The 17,016-nt window shown below is 33.7% G+C and overlaps 1 protein-coding gene across 1 annotated transcript in view; it reads left to right on the plus strand.

Annotated features, from left to right (window-relative positions):
- Window positions 1-17,016, plus strand: part of LOC129975204 (uncharacterized) — a 439,639-nt gene that overhangs the window by 262,354 nt on the left and 160,269 nt on the right. The window contains exon 2 of the mRNA XM_056088192.1: window positions 9,994-10,135. Within this exon, the coding sequence (XP_055944167.1) occupies window positions 9,994-10,135 (142 nt within the window). The remainder of the gene's footprint in view (window positions 1-9,993; window positions 10,136-17,016) is intronic.

Raw genomic sequence — 17,016 nt, forward strand, 5'->3', positions numbered from 1 at the left:
ATTATCTACAGTTCCACCAGGTGGTACTATTTCTCTGTTCCTGAAATAAAAATCTCTGAAAAGCAGACAGTGATAAGTTAATTCAAAGGTTTTAGAGTAAGTGGTCAGCGTTTGCCATTTTGATTGACAAAAGGGATGTAGTTTTTAAAATTGCAAATTAAACTACTAATTTTTAATAAATTAAGTTGCTTTTTCTAGTTCGTGAATTCTTGTTATTATTACATAAATAACATCTTCTTATACCATAAATAATACACCTTATCCCATAAAGTTCGTACGATTTTCAGGACTATTTATTTGAGCGTAATGATACAGCGCATAGTTCAACTTCATTGGCTGATCAACTCTGCAAGACTTATATTTTTATTTTCCGCATATTTTAAACACTCATAATTCTCAGTCTTTACCTTGACTTATTGTTCCTGATTTTGCGACACGTTTTGGTCCCTGATTCTGGTTTCAAAAGTCACTTCTGGTGCTACCAAAACCCAATCTACTTAATTAAATTCATCCATTTAATCACCGATGACCTTTAGTCGAGGATCCAATCCTTACAACCAGAACGATTCTCACAATGCCTCTTCACACCCCGATGCATCTCTAAGCCCATTAACACTGCATGGAGAGAGCGGAAGAAAAAAGTCCCTCTCGACGTGTCCCGACTACCGTGTGGCCCACGAACAATGCGACTGAAGAAAATCCTTTATCTTGTGCCGATCATTAATCACGGGATGGACGGACAGACGTAATCTTCAGCGATTGGTTTTCGAGATCAGTTGGGGGTGGAGGATGGAGCCCACGGCGAGGAGTAGACCGGGTTCTAAGGAGATTAGGTGGAGAGCCCGTATGGGTTTGCGCATAGGGATGAAAATGAAGTGGCAAAAGTTTTTTTTTTTTTTCTGGTTTTGGTTTTTCTTTTTGTTTGGTCTTCTGGTGCGGAAAGAGGTTTGTAATCCTGGAGCGACTCTAAGACAAACTGTGAAGTTGTGAAGATAATTGTTCACTGCATCTGCATCATTTGTTATTGTATTACGGCGTAAAGTTGAAATCTACTTTAATGTGCCTTTTCACGTCGCCAAGGATGCCAACAACCAAAGAAGTTGCTAAAGAAGTAGATGTACGGCTGAATAATTCAACACATTAGTTAACAAATCAGCAATAGGATTGCTAGAAAACTCCTACTTGCTGTTTGCTTGGGTTACTATATTGGTGACAAATTCAAAGGGTACATTAAATAAGATTTCAACCAGAGATAATATGAGGAATTTAAGCTTCGGAATTTTCAGTCTTACATTTTACGAGTTTTTTTTTAATAATATGATGAGTTTACATTATGTAGTACAATTTCTTGTGTAATATTTTTTTGAAATATTATTTTTAAAAACCCATACACACATTCACGGCACCACACTAGTTCTGTTTTACGCTCTATTTAGTTCATCGTAGCTTTCATCAGGGTTACTTTTTACCATGATTAATTATAAATAATCCTAATTTCAATGTTTATCTTCAATGACATAAAAACATATTATTGTTAATAAGTATTTTGGCATAGTAATATTTTTAAAAAAGGTTTCCAATAATACTAGCTCACTAATTTTAATAATTTTGGAAGGATTTTGAAAATATGTCACGCTTATTATGACGATATTAAATACTTTTTGTCCTTTCATGTTATCGCTGTTATATAATGAGAACAAACTTTTTTAAAAAATGAAAGACAAAAAAAAAAAAAAAAATCAAGTTTTAAATATTATGAAGTTATGGTGGTTCAAGGCTATGGTATTTAAAAGATCAATTATTCTTCACATTTCTTCTTATTCTAATGTGACTTCCTTATTTGAAAGGAGGAAATGCTTAGCGACTTGGTGCGAGGGAGGTGTAGAATCCATATGGGCAATCGTAGGGGTGCCTTCAAGACAAAACATTAGTGCTTTTATGCCACTTTTGAACATGAAGGTGGGGTGTTTCTACATTATTCTTGCAGAACTACCGACGACAACTGGGAGGCAAGGGTGAAAAAATCTTATTATGTCCTTGGTACCAGGTACCATTGCTACGCTGCTGGAGAATGGAGTTTTGGCTATGGCGATCATTGAGTTAAAAATACTAACAGAAACTTTGGTGAAGTACCTTTCGTTCATTTCAAATTTTATATAAAACGAACAATGTGTTATTAGTTGTTAATTGCTTAAGAAATAATTTTCAGTCTTTTTTATTCTGTATCTTATTATTTCTATTTTGTAGCACCTTTTTTCCCCCTTGAGCAGAGAGCGCCCCTTGCGGCGTTTTACAGAAGCCCCTTGTGGCGTTTACAGACAAGCAGTTGAACGGGAGACCTGCATTCTGAGGTCGATTCTTTTCTATGCGCAACCTTTGCGCTAACGCCGACTGCTTTCGGATGGAACCGGTGGAATCTTTCCACTATACTGTTTTCTTTAATCTAATTGTCTATGTGTGCTTGTAAATTTTGTAGTGTAGCTGTGTTTGTGTAGATTAAAAATAGTATATTAAAAACCGGGCAGTTCAGTAGAAAATCGCAACACACTCACTATAACTTTAATTTAGAAATATGATTCATCTTCCTATTCTGTTTTTTATTCAGAATTATAAACGTTCCACTTAATGTTTAGATCAGATCACTTCATGTTTTTTTGCAAGAAATAGTGTCAGGAGTGTTAAAAAAAACCCTTTAAAGTGATTGTGGCCTTTTTTAAGACATTATTGCAAAATATAGATTTTTTTTTATATGAAATTTTGGAAACTTTTTTGAGTTATGAAATTTTGTAATCCCTCCGGGGGCATTTCAAAAATGAGGATGAGACACTGCTGGTATAGTGGTTTGTTCTTGCCATCCTGGTGGATGCAAAAACAGCTGAGGGTTGACTATCTCCCTCCTGGGACGTAGTTACCACTGGGAAGGTTGTGCCGTATCAGTGATGGCTCTTAGAATTCAACCTCAGTTCCCGCAAGTGTTGCTGTTACTGTGGTCAGGCCATTCAGTTTTTTCCCATGTGCCTTAGGGTGGGTCGCAGTAATCAATTTGTGATTTGTATTTGTGGAATTTTGTAAGCATATTAGAATATATCGAATATTTTCGGAAAGGCTTAAAACAAATTGGTTTTAAGAAATTTTAAAAATAATATTTAAAATTTTTATATTTTTCAGGCGAATTATTATTATTTTACCTATCACATAAAAATATGTTTGGAATAAAATTAGATATTATTTTGTAGTTCCATATAAAAGTTAATATTTTTATAAATAATTTTATATGCATATGTGCTGAATTTTTGTAAAATTTTAGTGTTTATCTGAACTATTATTTGTATAACTATCTAAAAAAGATGTATAACTATCTAAAAAAACTATCTTAATGTTTAAAAGGAATTTTTGTTATAAATTTTATGTAATTTCCTCAGAAATTAAAAGCTTAGCATCTAAATCTGAAAGCATCATCGTTTTGAAAATATATTTACTCCATTAAAAATATATTTACTACATTAAAGATAAATTTACTCAAAAATATATTTACTCCATTAAAAATATATTTACTACATTAAAAATATATTTACTACATTAAAGACAAATTTACTCAAAAATATATTTACTACATTAAAGACAAATTTACTCAAAAATATATTTACTACATTAAAGACAAATTTACTCAAAAATATATTTACTCCATTAAAGACAAATTTACTCAAAAATATATTTACTCCATTAAAGACAAATTTACTCAAAAATATATTTACTCCATTAAAGACAAATTTACTCAAAAATATATTTACTCCATCAAAAATATATTTACTCCATTAAAAATATATTTACTACATTAAAGACAAATTTACTCAAAAATATATTTACTCCATTAAAAATATATTTATTCCACTGCACCCTATGAATATACAGTTTCTCTAAAAATATCCTTTGTAATTGTAATTGAGTCTCATGTCAGTATATAGTTTGGAGAAAAATTGTTAAAGAGGAAATTTCATATTTTAGTCATTTTTTCCCCACTAATCTCAAGGTCCAAAGAGCAATTAAAAGCCATTATTCTATGCCAGTTTATGTGGAAGTTGTTTGAATGTTTTTTTTTTTCTTCTCCACATTAAGACGCTTAGTACATTTCAAAGGCATCTAAATTTGAAACACATCATATTTTGAGAAAGCGATTTAAAAAATATATTTATTTCACTGAATCCATGAAAATTACATTCTGTAAACAATACTTTTTTATAAATCAATTTAAGCGCATACAAGAACATATTTTGGAGATGGATTTTTAAAAGGTAAATTTCATATTTCTTTCATTGTTTCCCTCCCTAATTTCAAAGTCCAACGCCCCTTTAAGAGCCGGTGTTCTATACCAATTTCTGTGTAATCTGCTTTCTTTCAGCATCACATTGTCGAAACGTTTTCTGTTCCAAACTACAAAGAATACCGAATGTTTCGGTGAATGTCACCACAGAAATCGAAACCTCCCCCTTTCTTCGAGAACAAGGTAAAGAAAGGACAATTAGACGGCTGCACCGAAAACGGCAGCGACAGAGAAGATAAAAGCAAGAAAAAAAGAAGGAAATTCCTTTGTGCGAGTTACCGACAGGGATTTTCTTTAACGCATCTAACATTGGAAGCGAGAAGTGCGTGTAATTAGTGCCGTGGCGGCGGTCAGAACCACAAAGAACTGCCGAATGCTTCGCATTTTTAGGGGACCGTTTCGGAATCTGTGCGTTTTCAGGTCTCGTATCTGGTTTCTCGGTAAAGAAGTGAGATACGATAGCTGAATACGCTGAAATGATCTATTCTATGATTGTCGGCACAAACTGAAATTCGCCAAGAGGAGGAAATTTTTCTTTCGGAACTGAGAGATGGAATGTAGGTTGGTTTTCCAAAAAAAGAAATATGGCTGACATTTAGACATTTTTAATTCGAAATCAAGATTTTGACGAACCTGCACGTTTTAGACCCGAGTTCGAAAAACACATTTTTGGAAAATGTCTATGATAAGATAATCCCTATGACAAAGATAACTCAAAAACATTGTGAGACTAAACGAATAAAATTTGGTATATGGTCTTTACAATTAGATTGCTATCAAATTTTATGAATTTCATTAAAAGGAAGCCTGTCCGGCTGATAGAATTTAAGTTAACATGATAAAAAACAAAACAAAGAGAATTAGATGAATAAAATTCATTACAGAGATTCAATATATATAATATAAAAACTGATCAAATTTTGAATTGAACCCAACAAGGAATTGTACGTGTTTCGGTTTGTACTTTTATAAACATTTAAATGTGATTACACAAAAATTCAATGACTATCAAATTTGGTATGCAATTTTGTGACTTCAAGTATAGTTTAATTTCACATTTTTATTTCAATCGTTTGAGAAGAATGCCCCTAAGACAAAGATTTGATTTTCGGATACTATTATTTGCATTCCAGGAATTAATCATCAAAACACTCGCCAGAGTGGCACGATAGACTTAGTAAGAACGCCAAATCCACGCCAAAGGTTCATATTTCGAAACTGTTGTACGCAAAGTCCATGCAAAGCCTTCTGTAGGATAGTAACTTTAATTAGAGAATATGTGAAAAAGTTTTGAGAAAACCTCTCCCATTGATTTATTGATGAATGTTATACAGAAGAACTACTCGCAGTGCAGAAATCTGGATTAGCGTAAAGTTACTGGATTAGCGTTACGTTTCCATTTTCTTTTATTCCATTTGATTTGATGAGCATTTATTTTGTGGATCACCCTAATCTATATAAAGAATAATGTTTACTTGTATACCCTTTTATGCAGATATATTGTTTTATATTTTATGTTGATAAAATTCGGCACTCGCATTCTTTATGATAAGAGAAAGGTCTCAATCATGAATGGCTATGAAACAATGACAGTGGTGTCGAGACCACCAAACCTGGATGCAAGAGCAATTTTAAACAAGTAATCTGCTCCAGTGTCACTTCATTTACTTTATTTCAGACCTCCTGATGTGTATCCATTTGGCGAACACAGACAGAAGTATTTTGTGTTGATTGTCTGGTTCTTACCGGGAAGCAAAAAGAGTGCTCTGTGTTGCTGTGGTGCGCAGTATCTTGGCGTGGCTTGGAATCACTCGTAGTCCTGAAGGCAAGCAGCATTATCGTAGGCTCCTAGGTCGAGCATTATCGTAGGTCATCCAGGTGGCAAAACAGATTAATTCCAGTCTGCGCTTCTGTTCTAAAGGACGCCATCTGTTCCCTAGATGTCTCTGTGCATACGCCTCGCTGGGTCCACTTATGGTGCAATGAAAGTAATGCCGATTGGAAGGATGGGTCGTGGGATTTGTGAACACAAAGTTCTTAACCCCGGACTTGGTAAATGTGTAAAATAGTGAGGTGGTTAATGTAAAATAGTGAGGTGGTGAGTGGTTGTACTTATGAATATATTTGCTTCTACTTAAGATTTACTTAAGAGATAATGTATAATGATGAAGTATTATATCGCATGATTTTCTCAGTTCCTTGATCTCAATAACATCGAACATTTTGGGGGATGTTTCTTGAGAAATAAGTCTGTGGCTGGTTTCATCTTTCGCAAATACTATTTGAACTTGAGACCGCTCTGCAGCAGGAATGGCTTTGAATCCCCTTGCTGTTTGTGCATTAGTTTTATTCATCAGTCCCACTTCGGATGTCAAATCGTGCGGAGGATGGCCCAAGAACCTGCTAATGAAAGCTTTGCATTTTTTGAATGATTTTGAATTTCCTTGTTCTTTTCTCCTTAGTTTTATTTATAAGTTTCACTTTGGATGCCTGGTCGGGATAGCCTGGTTGGTGGGTCATTATATTGGCATCCCTTGCGTTGCGAGTTAGAACCCTGCCGGTCGAAGACTCTCCGCATGTGTGGTGTATAAATCTGTCGTGGTCACAAAGTCCTCCATGTCGAGAGTAATACCACTGGAGGTACTGGTTCAGAGGTAATCGTTCTCTGATTCAGGTCTAAATTACGATCTGTGGATGAGTGAATGAAATGCATGAATGAAGTCCGCCCCATTAAAAGGGTTATGACGTGCGAGTAACTAAGTCGTACTCTTGGCCCTAGTTGGCGCAACTGAATAAACAAGAGACGCTCATTCGGCCTGAATCGCTGACAGATACCTGTCAGCTGGCTTATAAAGTGCCATAAGTCACAACACACTTTGGATGCCATTTGTGAATCGTACGGGGGTGGCCCAAAGACTATAAATGAAGGCTTTGTATTTTTTCGTAGGTTTTATTTTATCTAAAATCTGTGTGGTAAAATGGAGACAAACGTTGACATAATAAGAGGTTAAAACAAACCTGCATTCCACGAGCACTACACATTTTTGTTTTTTTGTTTAAAACTCTCGCTTTAAAGTTGCGGCACCTAAACTGTCTATTACCTGCTCGTCATGCAAATGCCTTTTGACAGCACCCATATATTTTTCATAAATTTCTGTTTTTGGCATCTGCTTCTGTTAAGAAAAATAAAGAACACGAAAATACGCATTATTTACTCCGGCTTCACGCATATATTTCTTGCTGCCTTCTCTCTCTCTCTCTTGCCAAATCATTGTAACTTCTCAAGCACCGAGGAAAAAGGGGTAGAGGGGTGGCCGGAGTTTTTAGTTCCACGCCTTTTATGCAAAAATCGAGTAAAAAAGTGTAGCGAAACAAAAAGGCCGGCGTTTTCCGGATTCTGGTTCAGCGTCCAAAACATTTCCTTAAAAAGGTCAGGAAAACTCAATGTTCCTAGCCTTAAGGGGGAAAAATACAAAAAAAAAAAAAAAAAAAAAAAACCCCAGCCCCTCAGACCTTTATGAAATATTCATGCGTTAAAAACTCTGTCATCTTTTTACCACACACAAAATGAAACTTGGATAGTTTGAGAGTTATTTTTTAAAAGGAGGGCGCGGCATGCCTTTCAGAATGCGCTATTCGCTTGTGTTTTAAATCACAAATGTGGCTGTGAAAACTCTTAAAACACTTTTTTATGACATGGCTATAGGTGCTTGAAGGGATTTTTTTTAAACCCGCTCCCCTTTTGGACCAAAATGCGCGCTTTTATGTTTAGTATCTTGGTAGCAGTTTGGCAATAGGTTTTTTTGGGAAGTTTCATTTCTTTCGATTTAATAGTATTTGTGGACTATTAAAAGATTCGATAAATCTTGAAATATCGTTTGCCAAAAGTATAAATAAAAAATTGTAACATTTTGTTTAGGAAAGGTAGGCCGTGGGTTGGAAAATTCTGTTCGCAATTAGACTTTATAAAGTATCTTTGGGATATTCATTGATGCTGATATCGTGTCCACGTTACCACGGAAAAGGGGTGCAGTAACTTCTGAGGGTAAAGACTGAGGGGCAGAAGTCTGACTTCTAGCTCATATGAAGATGAAACTCGCACTTTCGCTTGCACAACCCCTTTTTACAGGGGGGCACATTCACACACCTCACAGATAGAACACAGAAGAACAACCATGCCCAAACTGGGACTCGAAACCGGGACGCCCAGATCACGGGGAAGACTCGCTACCCCTATGCCAGGACGCCGGCTGGGATATTCATTCATTAAAATATTAAACCGCAGCAGCCAACCTATTCCGAGTAACGTTTCAAACTTTTCTCTTCTTTTCAAGCTCATTTTTAAACTATTGGTATAGCTGATATACTAGAAACTAATTAACACTGGTGAATTAACTAGTTAACTGTTTTTGACGAATATACTCTTCATGGCAAAAGTACAACATTTTGCGTTTTGACGAGTTTATTCGTCAGGAGTAATAAGTAGTGACAATTTGCAGTTTGTTACTACCTATTTCTCCTGTCTTATCCTACTTATCACTTACTTAATCACATAAGTTGAACAGGGGCACAGTTACAGTCACAGTTTTACGAAGAGGTCGAAACAGTTAACTGGTTAAAACTTTCTGAGGGTAATTTTATAAACACCAAAACATTGCGACGCAGTGTTTTGTTTAATACGATGTTATAGCTGTGTCTAATAGCTTAATGTTTAATAGCTTGTTATAGCTGTGTCTTCATTCTAATTAAGATCCATTAGCTAATTTTTTAGCCATTAGAAATGGGCATATATTCCTCTTTCGGAAATAAAAAGATATAAATGATTTAAAGAATTGTATTTTATGTTGTCTGAATCAATAAAAATTCTATAGGAAAAAAATAAGAAATCTAATTTTTTATGCATTTTTTAAAATCCTATTAACATTGTTTAGTAAAGAATGCTTGATATTCTAAAATTTTAAACGGGAAAAGTCCTCCCATTTTTGCCCTGAACTGACCGAATTACGTGTACCACTATTTTAGACCATTCCAATGGCCATCTCAAGAGTTATCTACCAATCAACATGCGGTATTTCTTTGATTTACCCATTGATTGGTCTAAAATAATAACAGTATTTACTCTAATATCAGAGATATTTTAATATTCTAAGCAATAAATGAATAAAAACTCTTTGATTCTTTATTTCCAGTAAATAAACGAGATTCTTCTAAGGAAATAAAATTCTTTCTGATTCTCTTGATATTCTTAAACGGCTTTTTATTTGTCTAATTTTATTTCGTGCTCCGTAAATTGCTTTATAAAGTTCTTAAATTTACATCCACCAATCAACATGCAGCATTTTCTCGATATGGTCTCTGATTGGTTTAAAATAACAGTAGCAATATTTATTCTAATAGCAGAGATATTTTAAAATTTTAAGCAATAAATGAATAAAGTTTTTTCTTCTTTATTCTTAGTTAATAAACGGGACTCTTTTCAGAAAACAAAATTCTTTCTGATTCTCTCTAATATGGCCTCTCGATTTGTCTAATTCCGATTGGTTTCCCGCAAATAGCTATATAGCGTTTTTATACTGGATAAAGTTCTTACATTTACATTTTCTAAAGTTATTGCGATATATGAAAAGATGACATGAGTCTGTTAACCAAAACTTCTTTAATTTCTCTTCCAGATACGTGTAGCTTTCCGAGCCGCTGGACGGGCAGCTGGTTCCAGAAGGGCAGCCCCGATCCCATCCGAATCTACAACGGCACCATCTCCACCAAGGGAACGTGCAGGGAGAACGATAAGGACAAATTCCTCATAGAAAACACGTCAGTACCAGTCTCTGATTTTTATCTGCACTTGTATATATTGATAAATTTTCCATATGTGTGTATAAATATATTTACATCTCATTTTAACCCTCTTTTAATCGCGATCATTAGTTTAGATTCAGATGCAAGCATTCAGAATGCAACATTATTGAAACTATTATTATAAATAGTTTCAGTGTGCCAAAACGGAAACCCCTAAAATACGAACATAACAGGAGCAAAACGTTACCTTTTGTATCCGTTAACCCCCTTTCCGACGTCCCGTACTCGCCTTGAGCCAGGCACATTTTCCCCTCTTTCCTCTAGTTTATGACTTTCTGGGGTTCTTTCATGTCTGTTCATTTTACCGATAGTTTGCGGGAAGCTCCCGATCGACGTCCACAGGCGAGAGTGGTCCCTCAATGGGTGAAATAGCATATTTACGACCACATCCTAAAGGCAACGGACCATGAGAGCGAGGCTTTAGAATTTACCGTTCATGATACAGATACAGATACGCTGGAACAAAAAAAAAGGCGAGAGCTTAAGATTGTTTTAAAAAGTTCTAGAGAAAACTCATTATTCGAAGAATGAACCCCAAACCCACTGTTCCATCTAAGCGTTAATGAACTTCCTAAAAAACAACTATATGGTAATGAAACAATGCTACTTAATTCCCACTCCTTTAACTTTGGTAATTCCTTTTTCTAAAACAGCAAACATATTCTAATTTTTTCCACTCCTGAAAGAGATGAAGAGGTATCGTTGGTAAAGAATGAAAGGTACCTGGTTTTACGTCCTCTGTTCTATCTAGATCGAAACGGTGTAAATCCTACAGATTTTCATCCCACCGATCTTGTTGAGTAAAGCCGTAGGGAATTCGTTTCTCGAGTCGGTGGGAATTTTCCCCCGTAAGAGGGAAACGGATTAAGGGATAAACGCCACAGGTCTGTAAGCAAGCCCTTGCTCTGAAACCAGGCTTAAGAGGCATTTTCCATCTTGCTGTCAGCCTAATGCCTTTCCATGCCTAGAAGAACTTTTATCTGCAACCTGAAGATTTTGATTGTCTTTGTGAGAAAAATAAGAGTGTTCAAATTTATGTAATCTTAGAGAAATGGATAAGTTTTTCTAAAAAGAATCGTAAGGTCTATTCTTATTTTGAATGTAATTTTTTTAGGGTTGAGGATTTGTTTGTTTGTTTGTTTCTTTGTAAAATTTCTTGATGATTTGTTTAGCACAAATTTAAGAAGGAACACTAGCCGATATGTTAATTGGATTTTTTAATTTTGAATGGAAAAGAATAATAGTAAACCCCCATACCAATTGTGGTTTAATAACTTTTAATTAAAATTTTTCTTCTGCTGTTCATCTTTTTTTTTTTTTTTTTTTTGGCATTGTTAAAAGGCGCGAGTTCAGTATTTGTTAGTTTTATATAATATTTCTTTTTTATAAATACCAGGTGATCCAAACTGATATTTATAAATAAGAAATTATATTATAAAAAACAAATATTTAAAAAAAATTGAAAAATATTCAGATTTTAAAATAGTTTACAGCGTAAACACCCCATATATAATAGATTGCTTGAAGTAATTAGATATAAAAGTTGAGTAGAAAGTAAATAACGTCTTCCCTTATTAATATACAAATTAGACTTTCAGACATATAGACATATGATCTCTCCCCCGTCTCAATAACATGAAATGGACTGTAGTTTGTTAAATAGTTTATTGTGAAACTCAACAAAGTTATGAAATTATGAATTGATTTTATACTAATTAAATTATTAAAGCATTATAAAATTGCATTACTAGATCACACCCTCGCTTAATAAGAGGCAAATGTGAACAATAATAAATAAGAGACATTCGTCTTTTGCTTAGTAGAGGAAAATCTCTTGGTCCTAACAGTGATAGTCACTAACTGTAGTCATTAACAGTGATAAAAACAAATTACGAGATCTCTGGATTCATTTGTCGTTTCAACGCCACTGACTAGAAGAAAAAGTTAAAGAATTGCTATACACCTAGAGCCATTTCCTTTTGCTTCGTTTCTGGCAAGTAACGAGAAGATCACTATGTTCTGGTAGACAAGTGTCCTCTTTGCGCCATTGACTACTAACAGAAGCGAAAAATTGCCATACCCCGGTGGACACGGATGATTACTAACTGTTGCTAAAAATTGCTATACCCCGGTTGACATATGTGACTACTAACTGTTGCGAAAAATTGCCATGCCCCGGTTGACATATGTGACTACTAACAGTACCGAAAAATTGCCATACCCCGGTTGACATATGTGACTGCTAACAGTAGCGAAAATTGCCATAGCCCGGTTGACATATGTGACTTAAAAAAGTAGCGAGAATTTGCCATACCCAGGTTGACATATATGACTACTAAGCGTAGCGAAAAATTGCCATACCCCGGTTGACATATATGACTACTAAGCGTAGCGAAAAACTGCGATAGCCCGGTTGACATATGTGACTACTAACTATAACGAAAAATTGCCATACTCCGGTAGACATGGATGATTACTGACTGTAGCGAAAAATTGCCATACCCCGGTTGACATGTGAGTACTAACAGTAGCGAAAAATTGCTGCCATAGCCCGGTTGACATATGTGACTACTAACAGTAGCGAAAAATTGCTGCCATAGCCCGGTTGACATATGTGACTACTAACAGTAGCGAAAAATTGCCATAGCCCGGTTGACATATGTGACTACTAACAGTACCGAAAAATTGCCATACCCCGGTTGACATATGTGACTACTAACAGTACCGAAAAATTGCCATACCCCGGTTGACATATGTGACTACTAACAGTACCGAAAAATTGCCATAACCAGGTTGACATATGTGACTACTAACAGTAGCGAAAAATTACCATGTCCCGGTAGATATGTGCCCTCTCTGCGCCTTTGACTACTAGTATTGGTGAAAGAATTGGTATATATTCGGGGTGATTTCCTGTTACTATGCTATTGACCAATAATAGGATCGAGAAAAAAAAATTACTAAGTCCTGGTAGATATGTATGAGGATATGTGCGGCAAGGACACGTAAGCTTGATATCCCGCTGACCAGCAGCAGTGGCGAAAAGAATAATGGTACTAATAGCAGTACTAGTTTTGAATGCGAATTCATATTCAGTTTTCATAATAATTCATCGTTAAATGCTGCTGCTCACTGAAACGTGATATCACTATGTTTTCCAGCTTGGAATTTACTTTAAATCAGAGGAATAATTATAGCGCCAAAAACTAATTTAAAAATAATTACAACATCGTTTGTTTTTCGCAATGCTCGCGTGATTTCTTCCTTACCTCGCAATATATCATTACACTTCCACCAGGTCTTTGGAAACTTTCCAATTAATTTGGGATCTCTGACCGAAAATAAGCAGTTTTGTTCGCGCAGAACTCGGGGAATGACTTCGACTGTCCCAAAAGCCACAATTCTTTTCCCAATATTCTTCACTTCATTTCCCTTCCCATTCCCCATTCCATCAGTCTCTCCGGGGTCAGCTATCTCAATCTTACCGGAAAGCTACACGCACGACTGTCACGTGTCGCGACTTTTACCGTCCATCACTGCAACCGCACCCTTCCCTGGATGGGTGAAGGGGAGGTGCACCCCCGCACGCAAAGTCCTCTCCCCCATCTTCGAGCCCCGGCAGAGCTTTTAAGGGCGCGATCACGGTATGTTGCATGCCGTAGTTCGCAATCACGCTACCGGAATATGGGTATGAATATAGATATGGATCCCCCCCCCCCTTATGAGAGGGTTTGCATCTTAGTGGCAGAGAAAATATCGTTTTTAAAGGTGGACATATGTGTGTGCGCATGACTGCTAATGAGATTGGGTGCTAGAGTATGAATTTTTCCACGAAATGAATAGTGTTCTTTAATGTGTCATAAATATCAGTGAACTTAAGTTTTTTGTTTCGTGTGGAACAGTATTTAATATTTCTTGAAGGATATTGTACTGAATTTTCGAACTGTTGTTAAAGATGTGTAATTAAATTAAATTTGTTCTTCGTTTTGTTAGTTTTATTTTATTACTCCTTGTGTTTTGAATTTGAGTTCGTTTTTCGCTCTTATTGTTTTTAATTTGTTTCATCGTAAATGTTATTTTGAATTTTGTTTCTTTTTATCATTTTTGTATTTGGTTCGTTATTTATTTATTTTTTTCCGAATTTGATTCGCTTTTATTATAATTATCGTGAATTTTGTTTCTTTTCTTATCATTAGTTTGTATTTGATTCGTTATTATTTTTTTTTTCGAATTTGATTCGTTTTTATTATTATTATTTTGAATTTTGTTTTATTTTTATTATTATTTCGTTGAATTTTCCTTCAGTTTATTATTATTAATAATACTTAAACCTTGGGCCGTTTTTATTTTGAATACTTATTCTTTTTTATTATTTTGAATTTTGATTAGTTTTTCTTATTATTTTGAATTTTGTTCCATTATCTTTATTTTCAATTTTGCTTTGTTTTTATTATTACTATTTTGAATTTCAGTTCGTCTTTATGTTTTTATTTAAATTGACTTATTATTTCATGTTTTAATTTCATACATAGTTTTTCACTCTTTTTATATGCGTGTTTTGAAAATTCAGCATATTTGTGTTTTCCCTATGATACTATTGTATTTGTTTTTTCCGATTTTAATAATTAATTAAATTTAATTAAATTTTCATCTGGAATTCCTACAAAAAATGTTTTACACAATCATTTTGCGCAACAACTCTTTTAGTATACTTTTGTGAATGCTTCTGTAATTCCAAAATTCACCTATGAATGATTTAATTGTTTTCATCATCTGCTGTGTCTATCAAGTACGCCAAACTCAAATGTAGTGTGAGTCAAATTAAAAAAGACTTTGAATTTTGTAAACCGCAAAAAATATTTATGACCGATTGTTATAATATTTGTCAATTTGGGTTGAAAAAAAAAATGCGCATATGTAACACATCTAGTAATTTATCATTATTGAATAGTATTGTTAGTTATTATATATTAACATATATAATTATTAGTTAAACACAAATTTAAAAAAAATCAAGGTGCGTGATAAAATTTTTTATTACGTACTTTTCTAGATAGATATTCGGTTACGAGTTACATAAAATCGATATGCATGCTTCTTTGCTGTATCCTTTTAAATAATTGATTCAAAATGCTGCAGTGCGAACGATGAAAATATTTTCTTTATTTTTTTACTTTCTCATCAAGAGAAAATTCTGTAATTGTCAAAAAATCAGAATGTCGAGATTTTGATGAATTTCCACATTTCAGACTTTTCTGAATCCGAAAAACACATTTTTGGAATTCCAACTGTCTGCTCGGGAATTCGATAACTCAAAATAAGCTTGAGCTAGACGGATAAAATTTGGTATATTGCTTTTATTACAATTTGTGAATTTCTATTAAATTTTGATCGAAATTCATTTATTCAAAGGAAGTCTACCTGTGCGGTTTTCCGAATATAACTACTAAACGGAGAAAGCGAGATGGATAAAATTTGGCACATAGATTTAACTTTTAAAGTGCAGAATAGTTTAAATTTGGAACCATATCCACTAAAACGTTTACTGTCTGTCGGTCTGTACTTTCACAAGTGCTAATGGTAATTCAAAAACGCTGGATTGGCTTATATATGAAATCTGTTATATGATTTTATGACTACAATTGTAATTCTGTATCAAACTTTAGGTTTAATCGGTCCGAAAAAGGCGTCCAAAATATAGTATTCGGTTTTCTAGTGCTTGTGCATTAACCGTATCGCAGCGATTAATCGCCAAAAATCCCACACTAATAATTTTTTGCTAACGATTTATCGCCAACGGATTGCTGTTAAAAATACATTCATTAGAGAATTTGCAAGAACGTTTTTTGAAGACCATTTCCGCTGGTTTCATTTAAAGTATGTAACTACGTTCAAAATGAATTTAAAAAAAGATTTTAAAATATATTTTTAAATTTTTACATAAAATATATATTAGAGAAATACCTATAAAATGAAATATGTTAAAAATGTGGCAGAAACATTTTTTTTTAATCTATAAAGGGGTGTAAAGCAAAATCCTTTTAGCTAATTTATGTAGTGATTTGTAGAAAGTCTTGCAAGTAACTGAAGGAATATATTAGCCAGTTCAAACCTTTTTGCATTATAAAGCGCGAAAATAACTGTAAAATCATTTTAAATGAAAAGATTGCTTATTCTATAACAATATAGGAACTATAGAATATGTTTAGAAATTTCTATGTCTGCTTGGCACAAAAATTTTTCAACGAACTTTTTCTTTAACTTTTAAAGTTTTCAGTAAAAAGATTTTTTTTTAATTCAAAATTTAGAATTTCAGAAAATATCATTTAAAGATATAAATAATATTAAAATATAAAATATGCAAATATAAAAATTGTCGTAATTTCCACAAGAATGCAGAAACAAAATCCAAACGATTTTGTAAAGAAAATTATTCAAAGATTAACAATATTGAGTAAAATATACTGAATAAATTATAAATATATTGAGTAAATTATATATTGATATTGAATAAAATATTTTGAGTAAATTTTATATATATGTATATATATATTGAATAAATTATATATTAATATTGAGTAAAATATATTCAGTAAATTATATATTAATATTGAGTAAAATATACTGAGTAAATTATGTATTGATATTGAGTAAAATATACTGAGTAAATTATATATATTGATATTGAGTAAAATATATTCGATATTTTCGTGAAAAATCGACCTTCCAATGCTGTCACCTACCTTAACTAATTTGACAGACGTACAGAGGTATTTTACTTTAATATTGTATCTATGTAGATTCCTAAACTTCCAGTGATGTTAATTTGAATTCGT

The sequence above is a fragment of the Argiope bruennichi genome, chromosome 7 (assembly GCF_947563725.1).
Source record: "Argiope bruennichi chromosome 7, qqArgBrue1.1, whole genome shotgun sequence".
In the NCBI taxonomy this organism is placed as follows: Eukaryota; Metazoa; Arthropoda; class Arachnida; order Araneae; family Araneidae; genus Argiope; species Argiope bruennichi.